Source organism: Anoplopoma fimbria, chromosome 2 (genome assembly GCF_027596085.1).
Source record: "Anoplopoma fimbria isolate UVic2021 breed Golden Eagle Sablefish chromosome 2, Afim_UVic_2022, whole genome shotgun sequence".
NCBI lineage: Eukaryota > Metazoa > Chordata > Actinopteri > Perciformes > Anoplopomatidae > Anoplopoma > Anoplopoma fimbria.
In genome coordinates, this window is record NC_072450.1 from 11911657 (window position 1) to 11926680 (window position 15024).

Sequence of the window (15024 nt, forward strand, 5' to 3'; positions counted from 1 at the left end):
ATGAGTAGGTAAAGCTCAGCTAAGATTAGCAAAGCCCGACTTTGGGTCATCCAAATTTACCTTCAGTTTGGACAGCTGTCCCAAGTCCTTGGCAGCGTTGAATATCATCTGAGCTCCCTGCTGTTGGACAGAAAGATATTTTTTCGTCAAAGCAAGGAAAATAAACACTCAATAGATGAATATGAACATTTTTTTATAAAAACAAACCAAGCAACAGAAGATGAAGGGTTAAAATGTTAAACATAAATTTTTTAATGTTGTTGTGTTTAAAGGTGCAATGTGTAAGATATGGCCAGAACTTTTATTTTAAAACATTCAAATATGAATCAATGTTATCAACAGAATATGAAGAGGTTACGGTGTTGATGTTATGTCAAAGACGTCTATAAATTGGTCTGCCGTATATCTACTGACATTAACACGTTAAACAGCTTGACCCGACCTGTTCTGTCTTGTAATACCACTTAATACTCGAGAGGCAATAGTGAGTCACTGTAGCGGCCAGCCTGCCCTCTTCACAGAGAACAAAGAAGTAGGGCTGCACAATAATACATCCATGGTCTGTGTGTGTTTTAATTATTATCTTTTTTTTTTATAAATCCAAAGTGGCAGAAACGAGAAAACGTCTCACTCCCCCGCCTTTTCCTCCCTGCCCCAGGGAGGGCTGCACCATAAAGAGAAAGCGTGCGAAAGTCGGTTAACAGCTTAAAGCAAGTAAAAACCCCAGCACCGGGGTTCTGATCCAGGAGGACTGCCCCGACTCCCTGCCGGATCAACAACATTTCTGTTGCTGCTGTTACACGGGTTAGACCCAGCACTCCACCGGCATGCTGTGACTTGAGCTGGGGTTTGAGCTGGCTGAATTCGAGGTGCCCCAGGCGCTGGGGTAAGCGTACTGAACTGTACAGGACAGCCCCCAGTTAATGGAGCAGTAAACACACAGATGGCTGATGTAAACTATAGGCCGTCGCCACACATGGAGATTATAAGATAGACATGTTCATTTGTTTTAGCTTTATGTTCAAATTTCATATATTCTTGTCTTGCTGTTGGTAAGTAGTTGGCTTCTTTTTTTATTTTATTTTTTTATCGATTGGACCATGTAGTAGAGGTGAAATAACGCCCCCATTCTTTGAAGCAGGTTGCTTTGCATCACATCAAATTACACATTGCATAGTTAAAGCTAGTTATTTTGGCCATAAAAAAAATAAAAATGTTTGAAAACTGCTCAACAGGATCGTTAAAGTGCACTTTCATGTGTCCATCGACAACAAAGAAAAACAACAAAACAGTAAATAAGATATTCCTGAGATGAAAAATGTCAACCCAGCTCTAACAGAAGGATTAACAATTCACTCCACGTTTGTGAAGATTTAGAGATGCCATGTTTCATTTCCTGTACAGTAATTTGTATGTTATGCAGGAGCATGAGAGAGCTGAACAGATGGAGGGAGGGAGAAAGAGAGAGAGAGAGAGAGACAGGTGGAGAAGAGGAGGGAGGGGAAGGGCAGGCCAAGAGATAAAAAGAGTTACAAAATAAGGAAAAAAACAGATGATTTATCAAACTCACACTCTGGTCATTCAGTGGGGGCAGAACAATTGTTCTCTCGATGGTGTTCAGCACGATTTTCCAAAGCTCTTTGAGGACTCGTTTCAGCACAGTCTTCTCACAAATCTTGGCAAATAACATCAAACTGCAAAGCGGAAAAAGAACAGCATTTGTCAGGTCAACACTCAAAGCACGTGTCTCAAACTGAGCCAACGCGGCTAAAGAAAACAACAAGGGATGACGCTTTCATAAATAATATGATTTAAAAAAGAAGAAAAAAACACCTGTGATTCAAAGACTAAATGCAGCAGCTTTATGCTTTAATCTCACCCAATTGTGAAAGCAGGGTCTCAGAGACAAGAGGAAGGATTTGGTATTTCCATATCATTAAGAGGATTCCCTGTAATACCCCATTGGCCTCAATGTTGCTTTGACAAATGGTTGAGAGCGATTCCCAGAGTTCAGCTGAAGCATATCAGCGCCCTGGTTCTTTCAAGAATGACAATAAATACAGTCCCTGAAGGTTGACAATATTAACATATAATGCTGGTCGGAAAACAAATGTAAAATGGTAGTAATCATTATACTGCTTTCATCATTTTATTGGGTATTTTATTTATTTTGTATTAATCAAAACTACGATGGAAATAGAAACAGAAAAAAAAATGAACTGGAAAAACTCATTATTGGTTGAAATTTGTTGGTTGCTGTTGGACCTCTACTGACACCTCACCTACCATCTCCGTGCCATTTTTAAGTACCTGTTGCTTCCACTACTTCAATAACTACATCAACACTAGATTTTGACACATGCTCCCTCTATAAGACAGGACCATCATTATCTAGTAATGTAGGACCAGCCATGGTTGATATTTTACTTTGGTGGTCCCACATAACACAATTATCCAATTGATTAAATAACTTGCAGTAAACCGGGGACTTTTGGCCACTTTGCCCAGTTGGATAGTCCAGCCTTGATGGTACAAGTAAATGGTCATTACTCTTAAGAAGACAGGTCAAACATCTATTAATCAACTTGAACTTAAACATTCTGATACAACCACATCACTCCAAAATTAACATTGACTAATCAAACGATTCAGAAACTCTGATGTTCAATTGGACTGATTTTGATACTAGTCAGTTTGAATGATATGGTGGGAGAAGCAATGAGTAGACATACAGGTGAGAGAGGTTAACAACTGTAAATGAAAAAAAGTCTTCTCGCCCACCAGCCACGCTTCATACAAGAGTACATTTTACTGGTGAAATCCTATTCTGACATCACCTCAAGGCCAAAACTCTCAAACTTGATGGCAGTGGATGGCTGAGTCTATTGATGCCTGAATTAATGACTTCAATTGGTTTGCAAAAGAGGTTGGCACTTGGCGAAGACCAAGGTGCAAATCTGCCTCACATCTTGGAGGTTAAACTCTGACCTAGCATCCAGTAAATACTAACTTTTTATCCAGGAGGTCCATAAGAGGCCGGAGGACAGTCTCTGCATCCATGGCAGCGTTGCTCCCTTTGGCGGTACCTTTCATCTGAACCAGCTCCTGGTTCATCTGCTTCACACAATCCTCGATCACACCTTTGAAACTGTGTGATAGAAAAAAACATTCCTTTAAATCCTTCGCTACTGGGTTCATATTTTACGCAGATGCATTCCAGATGTCTAGTATTTTAAATATTTTAATCTGTCGGGAAGCTACAGCCAATGAGATTTTAGCCTGTTGCCTACCTGTGGGTGCTATGTGTTGCATTTGCAACATGGACCAAAGTTTTTGTTGTTACACTCAGGCTGTCTTGCAGTTAAAATCTGATCCCTTTAAGCACACTTTCTTTAAGTCTGCATTTCTGCTTGAGCGTATTACCCACAACTAATAGCGCCTTGAGGCTAAACACGCGGTAACCTGGGGAAGCTCGGAGGCGTAAAAAACAGGTAAACAAAGAACATGAAAGCAGAGGATTGCAAGCATAGGGTATTTTACACACATGGTGTATTCACCAACCATTTCTTTGAATTGCGCCCATTGAAGCTGTTTTGACTCATAAGGCAAGAGCCAGGGAGTAGAAATGCGAAATAAATATCCCACAATTGTACATAACATGTTTTGGTGTCATCAAGGTTACGTGATTTAAAGCCCTTGCAGCCTGTCACATTCAACATTTACCAGGTGATGTCAGTTAAGAACATGAGGGTTCAGGGCTTTAGGGGGAACATTGGGATTGGGCCCAAAACTCCCGATAGCAAGGCAGCAAGTTGTAAAGTGTGATAAGCAATCTGAAAATGTTTAAAGTTGTGTAGTGTGAACTTGACACAAGCATGGTTCACGACAAGCCTTCAAGTCAATTATATTTTGAGTACATTTCAGTAACTAAGCAGTCGTGTAATACAATTTCTCTGAAAGAACAAGTCATGGACGGATATGCTAACCTTAATGAAAATCATCCCAAACACACACACTTTGAGTCACACTAATGCTCACCTGGAGCCAAACACTCCGCTGAGCTCATCCAGCACCGTGTTGAGTTTATTCTGCAGCTCCTTAAGTAGATCGCTGGCCTCTGCATCCAGCTGTCAGTGGAAAATAGACAGTTACTACATCATTACACTCCATACATTAGCCCACACTGACTAGAGCTCTGAATCTCTGCCTCAACTGGGGTGGGAGTGTAAGATGGTGAGACAACAGGCACAGAGGAGAGGTAACCTGCCTCGCTGGTGGCCTCCCACTCATTTTGCCTACCATCTGTGCCGAGCGACGTTCTTAATACAAACGGACGGCTCACCTCCGAGCAATGCAATGATGACTGCTTGGCGAGTCATGAGACATGGCAAAGAAGCAGCCAGCTAGTTGTCGCTCAAAAGGGAATATTTTTGTGCACTACCTCACAATTTACAGTAGAGAGAGTTTGAAATTGTAACATCTTCAAAAACATCAAAAAGCTTACTGTCATATATACATTATTTTATAAACAGATGTTCTTACCCTCTTCCTGACTTTTTATGTTCAGGAAGAAAATTGTTGCGGCATGTGTTTGTTTGACTTGATTCATTTGAGTCTGCAACTTTCCAATATTTTGTTGATTAGTCAGGAGATGTCGGTGAAACTAAATTCATATCTGTAGCTATACTTTGCTACAAGCCTTCAAAATCCTTATACTATGTGCCTAAATATCTGGTATGATATTCTGAAACTTGACATGACCTTGCTATGAAGAATTTTCCAAATACCAGCTCACACAAACACATTTGCAAAATTTATTTACAGAATGTATATGCCCATGCATGGCATGTGTTGGGTTTCTGCAGCACCATTTTTATGCATGCACATGTGATGGATGTGCAGATGTTGGTGTTCTCTTTGGTTTTGAGCCTATTATAAGCAAATGCATGGTTGGGAAATTGGAAATTTGCGCTGAGCTTTGTGTGAGTGTATTTGTGTGTCGGTAAGCAGCAGCCTGAGATGGATGTTTGGGGCCAGGCACCGCACCACATGCATGACAGATCGTCATTTTAAAACCGGTAACTTAGCCATGGAGCCGCTCATCTCGCACATTATAATGGTGGATGGCTCAGCTGGGAAGCAGATGTGTAAACTAAACCTTTTTATAGACATTGTTATCCTGCAGACATGCATATATCTGCAACACACACAGGATAGACGTGTTGACGTGTGCACACATTCGTACTGCTGTCACCTCAATGGAAATGATCGCAGCATTCAAGACTTTCCTGTCACAGAGGAAATTGACCATAGAGGTTGGAATTATTGTAGTATTTGAGTAACTGATAACATCTTTTCAAGTGATAGCAGAAAAATACTGTAGGCCTTGGTCTTTTATCAGTTCCTCTTGGCCTGGGGAAAGTTTTTGACTAGGCTCTAATCTGCAGCTTGGCAGTCTCTGAAATGAGATTCTCCATTTCATTTCCAGGAACACAGTGTCTTAATGTGAAGTTTGCTAAAGGATATTCACCCCGCTGTTATATAAACCTGTCACCTGGCACCTGCCACCTCCTGAGAGGAGGATTCCATTCTGACTGTGTGTGGTTCCTGTTGCTCAAGTCAAATGTCTACCTGGACAAAAGGCCTTCATTCAAGGATACTCTGACTTGTAGTTGAAGTATAGTTGTAAAATTTCCAAAGTTCATCTTCCAAAATGTAAGGTTTAGGAAGGTCTTGGATTATCTTAAAATGTGATATGTCGAGAATGCCATTTATATTAATGTATAGTGGGTATACCAGAATGGAGCCGGTGTCTAATATCTTTCACCCGCCATGTGCACTCTCTTTAAGTTGTTGTCAATATGTGTACCAATAAAGGCTTAATTATTATTATTATAACACCACAAACCATTCTAATACATGTATTGTAATTAGGGACTACTTATTTTTTTCATTATGGGGATTTGACGTTATGCAAAGTAAACATCAATTTTAGAATATAAAGAACACCTGGTTCCGCCACGGTAGCTAGTTTCACTGGACCCTGACTGATATCCAGAGTCCCCCAGAGTACACACACTCTATCCTGGCTGACAGCCTATCAACAGCAGCCCAGCTTTGCTTCCCTTTGCCTGTTTCAACAATACAATATCTACTCTCTGGCAGGGTTGCTATTCTGAAATATAGCTTGTTCTGAACAGTGCCAAGTAAATAAAAGTTTAATAAACCACCATCTCTAAAGTGAGAGAAGCATATTAGCAAAAAGGCCCACATCCAAAATAAAGGCTGATATCAATCTAGGTAGATCAGTCCATGGTTATTTCATGAATGTGGGCACTGTAAGAGATTATTGCTAATCTCTGTTATTGGTAATGCTATGATAACAGCTCTTGGTAATTACATTTCTCTCTTCGAGTTAATTGCTGATAGGAAACTATTCGGTAATGAATAGGTTTCTATGCAGAGAGGAAACTAAGGGGAAACTTTTAACAGATACACCTCAGCTGCATAATTAGTATTCAAGAGAAATGTATTAAGAAGTTCTAAAAGATATACCGGATCGTCCATTGACAATGTTTAAGACTTCTGGTGTCATTATTCTTCAGACAATAATGGTCTGGGAGTGATCCAGGACAGGTCTACAGCAGCTAACTGTTGGGAGGTAGCAGCACATCAGCTGAGGACACAGCTGGAGAGATTTGTAAGTGTTTGAGAAGCTCATTAAACACGGTCTAGAAAATCCTGTCGGAAGCATTTTGTGGCTACAGCCTGGGGAATGGATAGAGATGATCAAAACCACAGCCAGCAACTGGGCGAGCCTCTGACTCCGCTTTTTGGCCCAGGAAAAAATACGTGGAACAACAGATTCAAATAAATATCGCACTTTTAAATTAGCCATGGATAAAGAAGTGGCAGATTGGGGGAAAAAAGCAAGCTAAAAATAAAGATGGAATCGGGTAGGTTGAGCCACTATCCCCAGAGTGCTGGCCATGGTGAGCTTGAGCTGCCTGTCCAGAGGGATGATGGGTAATTCAGATTCCATATGCTCTGTGGCACATGCTGCTGGAGGCGTTTGGGGAGCGGGGTGAGAAGCGTGTGAGGGGTGGCGGGGAGGAACAGGGGGAGGGGGCGTGCTTTTCCCTATCATTTGGTAAATGGTGGGAAGGGGTGTTGACGAGTCCTATTGCACACACCTTACAGAAGGACACAACCCCCTCCTCCTGGAGACAGAGAGAGAGAGCACAGAAAGGAAATGGAGGGGAAACAGAAGACACAATGACGGGGACAAAACGCAGGGCAAGACAGGCGTTAGATACTGGAGAAGAGAAACATGCGTGTAAGTCCTGAGAAGCCGATGCTGATGCTTCTCAGGTAAGACTGACAGGGAAAATACTCAACGGTGTTTCAAACCCAACTTACAGATTTATAGGGTTTTAACTAAATGTTTACAACACATTATACACAAGGGGGGGTAGTGGAAGGGGAATAGTGATGGGGTACAAAGGAAGTTATTGAGGAACTTTAGTTGAGGCAGAAGTCAAAAAGGTGATTTTAGCAAACTGAACTACATGTCAGATTAGTCTTTTAAATCGATAAGTGCAGAACCGAGCAAAGGATTACAGCACATCACTGTTGGGGTCAATTCACTTTCACTTTATATAAATGTCATTTGAAATGATCATTTACATGATCATGACGCAGCATTTATTTCACAGCAGAGAGCTGATCTGAGGATGGAGGTTTAAGCCTGGCAACAACCTTGATGAAGTGTCATTCAGAAAGACACGGAATCCTTTGAAGCCCTAGGGAAACTGTTCTTTAGCTAACCTTGTGTTTTGACCTTCCAGTGGAAGAGCGTAGATATTTGCAGTACTACATTTTAATAATTCATGCATTATACGAATATGTTTAAGTGTGGATGAAACATTTTAATTTTATTGAAAGTGAATTGCCTCAAAACGTGACACAGACAGATAAACTTAATTAGTCACAGACCTGTTTGCCACCCATGGACTCAAACATCTTCTCCAGTTGGACACGGAGCTGCTGAATGTTGTTGAGGATGATGCAGGGCTGTAAAAGCACAAGTACAATGATAATAAGACTAGATTGTTTAGTACATCAACAGTGTTGATATCCTACAAAAACCTTGAACATGAATTACCGCCTTTTTTTTCCCCGCTATTGACATCGTACACTTGAGACAAGCCCGTATAATTGCAACACATTGTCAGAAGGGTAAAACAAGTAAAATGATTTTGATTTTCTGAAACTTCATCTACACAAAGATTGTACGTTTCAGCATGACATCGACAGTCAGCAGGGAAAAGCAATACAAAATAAAACAGGGATGTGTCAAGCATTATCGATTCTCAGCTGCACGACAAGTTTAACAGATGGCAGACATTAATCACACTGCTTTTTATGGAGACTGTGAGTAATCCTTCAGAGTTTTCAGTCAGTACATTATCTGCCCAAAAAAACAACTGACAAACATACAACACCCCAAAATTATGGTAGTGGTAATGGATGGTACTAAAATGATCTGTCTGTGCCCCCACAGGACAAGATTGATGTCTTTCAATCCACAAAACAGCCAAAAGTATCTCTGCTGCGGCACATAATGGCTGGTTCTCCAATAGATTTATGAACATATTTGTAAGGGAGTGATAAGGAATTCTCAATCTAAATTAAAGCAATAAAGATTTCCCTTAGCTATATGTTTGTAGCTTGAGAGAGGGTGAAAATGATAGATTTGAGCACGCTGGCTGCCTGGGGCCTTTCTGTGTGGAGTTTGCATGTTCTCAGGGTTTTCTCATGGTACTCAGACTTCCTCCCACAGTCCAAAAACATAAAAGTTAGGTTAACTGGCGACTCCAAATTTAAGGTAATTGTGTTTTGAGTGGGACACTTTGTTTCCCTCTACGTTTCAGCCTTGCGATCAACCTGCGACCTCCTGCCAAGGTTGTCCCGCATCTACCCCAATATCTAATTGGTGCTTTTTTATGTAAAATATTTTCTACTTGAGGCTTTTGAAAATACTTAAGGTAAACTGAAGCAACAGCATACTTTTGAAAACTGATGTCCACACTATGGTCTTTGTTGAAGCGGTCGCAATAATTAAGGGTATACAAGCCACAAAAGTTGGAAAGCCCTGCTCTAGATCTTCCTCTTAACTAATGCAATAACTGCACTCCTTTAACGTATGTGTCTGTTTGTTGGGCGGGAAAGACAGACACTGGTACGTTTTTGGTACAAATGGCTTTGATGTGGGTCATGTACTTTATAACTGACAGTCTTGCAAATTAGAGATTAGGTTTAATTTGATGAAATCCTGCCACTGTACAACTCCATTTGCCTCTTATTTCCTTCTTTCCATCCCTTTCTCAAGGAGGGAGATTGTATGCTTTTCTCTGGAACAATTGTAATGAGCCTGTCAACTCTGTAAAGAAGCATCTGCCTCCTCCACAAGTATCCTGTGTGTTATCTCTCACTTCAACCTCAAAGACCAGCGAGGATAATGAGGCCACTCAGAAGGCTCTGCATTTAGTCATCCATCACATTAAACAATGGTCAAAGAGCCCAGAAAATACCAATGGCTTTTGTCCATTAGCTATGGACTGTGAGATGAATAATTGCATCTTGGTTAATAAAGACGCTTTTTATTTTTACCTTTATTAGACAGAGCAGATTAAGAGTTGAAACAGGGAGAGTGAGGGGATCTCGAGAAACGACAAAATGCATGGCAGGGCTCAGTGTAAACCGACTGGGCTGCTAACTGAAACTCTCCCCATAAAAACAGCTGTAAGAGACCATCATCATCTGACTAACCATATTTGCATTTCAACCCAAAAACACTCAATGTAAACTTTGCTATTAACACTAGCAACTTTGAGTGGGTACTTACCACGTTCTCCTTACTCAAATACAAAGGAAAGTCCTTGGATATGATTGCAGCATACTGCAGAAGAACTTTGTTGATAGTCTGTGGGGAGGGAAAGAGACAATTTGCAGAATTTGTTTGCTGTTCTATTATTTAGTTTCTGGAACTCTGGAAGAATTTATGCCATCACAACCTATTAACAAGATAATATTAAACTGTATAAATATACCACAGTCTCTCCTTAACTCAGTGGCAAATACTTTAACTATGAGTTAAACTCTCCACAGGTAGGGCCTCACCTTCGCAAAACGGCACATGAAGTGAGCCAGAGCCTGTGGGTTTGGACATTCCAGCTTCTTGATGATCTCAAAACTCTGGTTTAGTTGAGTGAACACATCCACCACCGAACATGAAAAGAGGGCGTGCTCTGAGGTTTGCTGGAACTGTTGCAGAAAAGAGAGGGGGAGAGAGCAACATAAGGGTAGAGAAAGTGATGGAGGGGATGGAAGAAGGAAAAGAGAGAAACAGACAGATGTTGGATCTCATTTATTTATACCTTTAAGCACCTTAGAATTGTGAGACATTATCAAGGCACTGTAAAGTGAATATAGACTAATGTAGCAATTACTCAATAATTACATCACTCATAGAGCAATCTAGACCACTTACTGCCAATTATGACTAGAAGGTGTACTGTTAACCCCTTATGCATGAATATTCAGTAACAACTGAGGTGCACTATAGATTTATCACTAAAACTCTCTTAACCTCTACAGAGTTATATCTTTGACATGTATGAATTCCTGCATTCATGTATGATTGAGATAAAAGTCATGTTCAATTCCATGTTTCATGTGTTAAAGTAAAGATAAATCATGGTTTTGACTACCAACTTTGTTCAGTGGACATTCTGGGTTACACAAATCAAACACGTTAATCATAAATATGTAGTTTATGTGTTTAGCAAGAAGATGCATCAGTACATTGCACTCATTTCTGTGCAAAACTTGATTTGTGAAGCTTGGGCACATTATCTCTCATCATACGCCTTCTACTGCCCTGGAAATCATGTTTTGCTTCCCGTTTTTATCAATGTTTAAATTAAATTTTGTGGGGGTTTTTTAATGCTTAATTTCTTTTATCCCCACACCCTCTTCCACAAGAGTTACATTTAGTCTAAGCAGGCTGTCCTTCTGAATAAGTAACAGTCTTAAGTGGCTTGGTTGGTTAAATATAAAGTTATATATTGAAAAACTATTCTATGCTATACTCACTCCATCTTTCTTGTCTCTTTCCAGTGCTCCATTGAGGAAATCCATGGCAACGTCCTCATTCTCAGCAAGCCACTGAATGACAAATGGCTCAAACCACCTAAAAAATATTTTTTTTTAGTATTTGGTCATCTCTTCTTCCAGAAGAACCAGAAAAGTCAGGGTTTAGTATATGAGAACAATTCAGACACCCCTGAGTTATTTAAAAAAATATAGTAGAACCAGTGTATTTAAAGCAATCAATAAGAATTAATTGTGTTACACACAAAAAGGTACCCTAAAAAGACCTAGTAGATTTCAGTGTGGTTTGGCCAAGGCTGAAATCCATGCAGGCATTGATATCAGGTTTCAGTTTGTGGACAGATTAGACTGCGAGGCTCAGACAGAGGACAGCAGAGGACAGGCCGGGGTGGATGAGGAAGTACATTTGTTAGTGGAATAATAATGCTGTTGTGTCTGTTTCACTTTGCCATTTCCTTGTGTAATATGGTGCCTGAGCTTGTCCTCAGAGCAACGGATGTCCCCCCAAAACTGCTTTGTACTCTGGTTAAGGGCATCTGCTACATGGGAGAAGGCCAATAAATAAGGTGGGTGTGTTGACAGAGAAAGAGAAGAGAGACAGAGAGATGAAAGAGAAAGGCAGTGTGTGTATGTATGTGAGAGTGTCTGTGTGTTTGTATGATGTGTATAACTATGGAAGATCCATCCTGCTAGATATGGCGTTTGAGTGACACGAGAGACAAACTGGCAGGATGGGACAGGGCATTGCGTTCCCTGCTTGCATTACACGTGTTTACATTGCAGCTATCCCCTGCTTTGTTGCACATCATTATGCATGCACAATGGAAAACATAGTTTTGGGAAAAGAAGCTTTAAGGTTATACATTTTTTCTCCTTATCCAAAGTAGATAATGATCAGCTTGTTTAATGTCTTGCTGGAAAAAAAGCACACTTTTGTCAGCACAAATTACATGAACATGACAGTTTTACAGAGTCAGTCTTGATCTGAACTTTTTCAGGCTGCAAAACAGTTTCCTGTGGGGTTCCTCAGAGATCAATCTTGGGCCCCGCCTTTTTGTATATATATATATATATATATATATATATATATATATATATATATATATATATATATAATAAACAGTATAGAAAAATATGCAGTCATATACTGCTTTCCGTGGTAAATTCACTGGTATTGTTGGTACTCGTTGGGAAGAGAGGAACTGCAGCTCTGCTTAGATGGTTGGGACCATTAGATGCTGTTTGGCCCATTTTCTGTAACCAGCATAGCATTAAAGCATGACTTAATTAGCAAGCTAGCCAACTAGCAAGCTGACCACTGGTTAGCTTGGTAGTTTGCCAATTCCACCATGCTTAAATGCTATACTGGTTACAGAAAATGAGATGAACAAGGTGGTCAGTCATCTGAGGATAGCAACGTGCTTTTCTTCTCTGTGACAAGATTGTGTGGATGTAACATCAAGTTGTTCTTTCTATGCTTGTAACGTTATTACTCCACTGCTCCTTTCAGTCAATACTGCGAAACCTCACCTCACTAAGTCCGTGACTTGCCTGCCGTAAGTCGGTTTAGTTTATAGGGAAGTTAGTCTGCTATATGTAGGTGAAAAAAGAGGATACTTACAGAGAATACTCAGGCGGAACATCCTTGAAGGCCGGCAGGTCACGGACATACTCATTATGGAACCATTTGACTTTGAAGTGAAGATTCATGTATTCAGTACTTTTGCATAGGCGGTGCTTGTCATGCTCTGTAATGTTAATTAAAACATGAGAAGCATACGTTAGCATTTATAGTATATCCACTAAAATCTCACACATAGGGACACTCTGGACTGACCATAAAGCATGTTAAATTGTCTTTAATTTAGTAAATGTGTTCCATGTGATCTGTACAGAAAACAGCACCTCAGTTACTGTTTCCTTAGTATAGACACACACTCACACACACTAATATAAATGTGCACATATCTTAACAAGCATAATACAGATCTGACCAGCAGTGTTTGCTTTGCATCTGACACCTTAACCTTAACCTTTATCATGTACAGCCTTAAGCTATCAAATAATAAGAAAATGACTCTAATGTCAGCAGACACTGCTGCTGAGTCATTTAGTTCAGCTCAATCTAGACATTTTTACATTACATTACAGTCATTTAGCAGACGCTTTTATCCAAAGCGACTTACAGGAAGTGTATTCAACATAGGTATTCAAGAGAACTACTAGTCACCAGAAGTCATAAGTGCATCTCCTTTCTTAAACAAGCATCTCAAAGCATAAGCCAGAGCAAAAGTATAGTGCAGAGGCAAGTTACTACGAAAACAATAATTGCAACAGACTAATCCGAATATAGTAAGTGCTACAAACTACTACAAATAGGATAAGTGCAGTAAACAAATACAAATTCAATAAGTGCAGCGAACTGATACGAATACAGTAAGTGCAACAACTAATACGAGTGCAATAAGTTTTCAGAACAATTAACTATTTCCATGGGATTCCCTGGAGGAGAGATGGATGGCAATGGCTCAAGAGAGGAAACAAGAGATGTTGGAAAAGAAAATAAACCAAAGAAGTTGGATGAGACAAAAGAAAAACATGGGAGAAAAACCATTTAGAGGAAAACTATTCTGCAACTGCAGTGGTGGGTTAACAACATTTTCTTTGCTAAACATTCCTGCAGATGAGACGGCATTAAGAAGGATGAGAAGAAACAGGAGAGAGGAAACATCATAGCAGCAAAGAGGATCATGGGAGCAAAAACATAAACACACACCATTGCATACAATAGGGATTCAATATATATCAGTTTTACCATGTTCACCATCTAAGTTTACTGTGTAAGTATGATAACTTTTGCTAATTAGCACTCAACACATTGTAGAACTGAGAAAAAATATTGTTTTTTTCAGTACAAAGTTTCATGGCAATACAGCCAATAGTTATTTAGATATTTTAGTCTGGATTGACCGACCAACATTGCTATTCAATGAGCTGTGCCACTAGCATGGTGATACAAATGGCATGGATGGTTTGTTCACATGCTTAGAATGGCCTCTCTTTCTCTCTAAGCTGCTCTCTGTGACACTTCATTGTTATGTTTCAATTTTTTTTTGTGTTTCTGAATTCAGTATGCAAATAGCCATACAATCCCTTTCTCTATGGCACAGTGGAGGAATATTTTTTTAGTTCAGCAGCCACAAAAATGTGGAGTGTGGTGAAGCTATACATCTGATCATAAATGGGTATTTGAGACACATGTGAGACATATTGGATTTGCCAGGTGTGAACTCAAATCCATCTCAGCTATACTGAGACACAATTAGGCTATACCTGGATACAAGTCCAGAGAAGCTGCGAATTCAAAGGATTGTGATAAATTTCTTAATTCTACAGCAGGTTCTTCTACACGGTAAGGCAGAAATAAAGACACACATAGTCACACAATGTTTTGCATATACATGAATCATACATTCCCACAACATCAAAGACGTGTTTAAATCCACGCATAGAACCCTCGCTGTCGTGTCTTAAGCCTGATAAGAACCCTTTTGCTTACTCTGATGAATAGTGCATATCTTAACAGCCTACACTGCTCTCTAAGCTTGGAGGGAAATATTTACATACGTATGTGTAATTAGCATATCTACCTGTGAATAATGTATTCAATTGCACAATGCAATATTCTACTCCTTGGAATGGACAAGATTCATTTCAAGACTACTTTGAACACCGCATTAAAATGACAAGGGCAGGTTGTCATTTACAGCATGTATGTGTGTGTTGGTGTAACTTTAGAATAAGGATCATTTTCCAATTTGTAGAAGACAATTTGCTGAAGACGTTATA

General features: G+C 39.9%; 1 protein-coding gene across 1 annotated transcript in view; it reads right to left on the minus strand.

The window, feature by feature from the left end:
- The window catches only part of LOC129105723 (protein unc-13 homolog C), a 90416-nt gene that overhangs the window by 12229 nt on the left and 63163 nt on the right, over nt 1-15024 (minus strand). The window contains exons 18-26 of the mRNA XM_054616897.1: nt 12797-12923; nt 11158-11254; nt 10183-10326; nt 9908-9985; nt 7996-8073; nt 4039-4127; nt 3011-3148; nt 1571-1694; nt 61-117 (exon numbers count right to left, since the gene is read on the minus strand). Of these exons, the coding sequence (XP_054472872.1) occupies nt 61-117; nt 1571-1694; nt 3011-3148; nt 4039-4127; nt 7996-8073; nt 9908-9985; nt 10183-10326; nt 11158-11254; nt 12797-12923 (932 nt within the window). The remainder of the gene's footprint in view (nt 1-60; nt 118-1570; nt 1695-3010; nt 3149-4038; nt 4128-7995; nt 8074-9907; nt 9986-10182; nt 10327-11157; nt 11255-12796; nt 12924-15024) is intronic.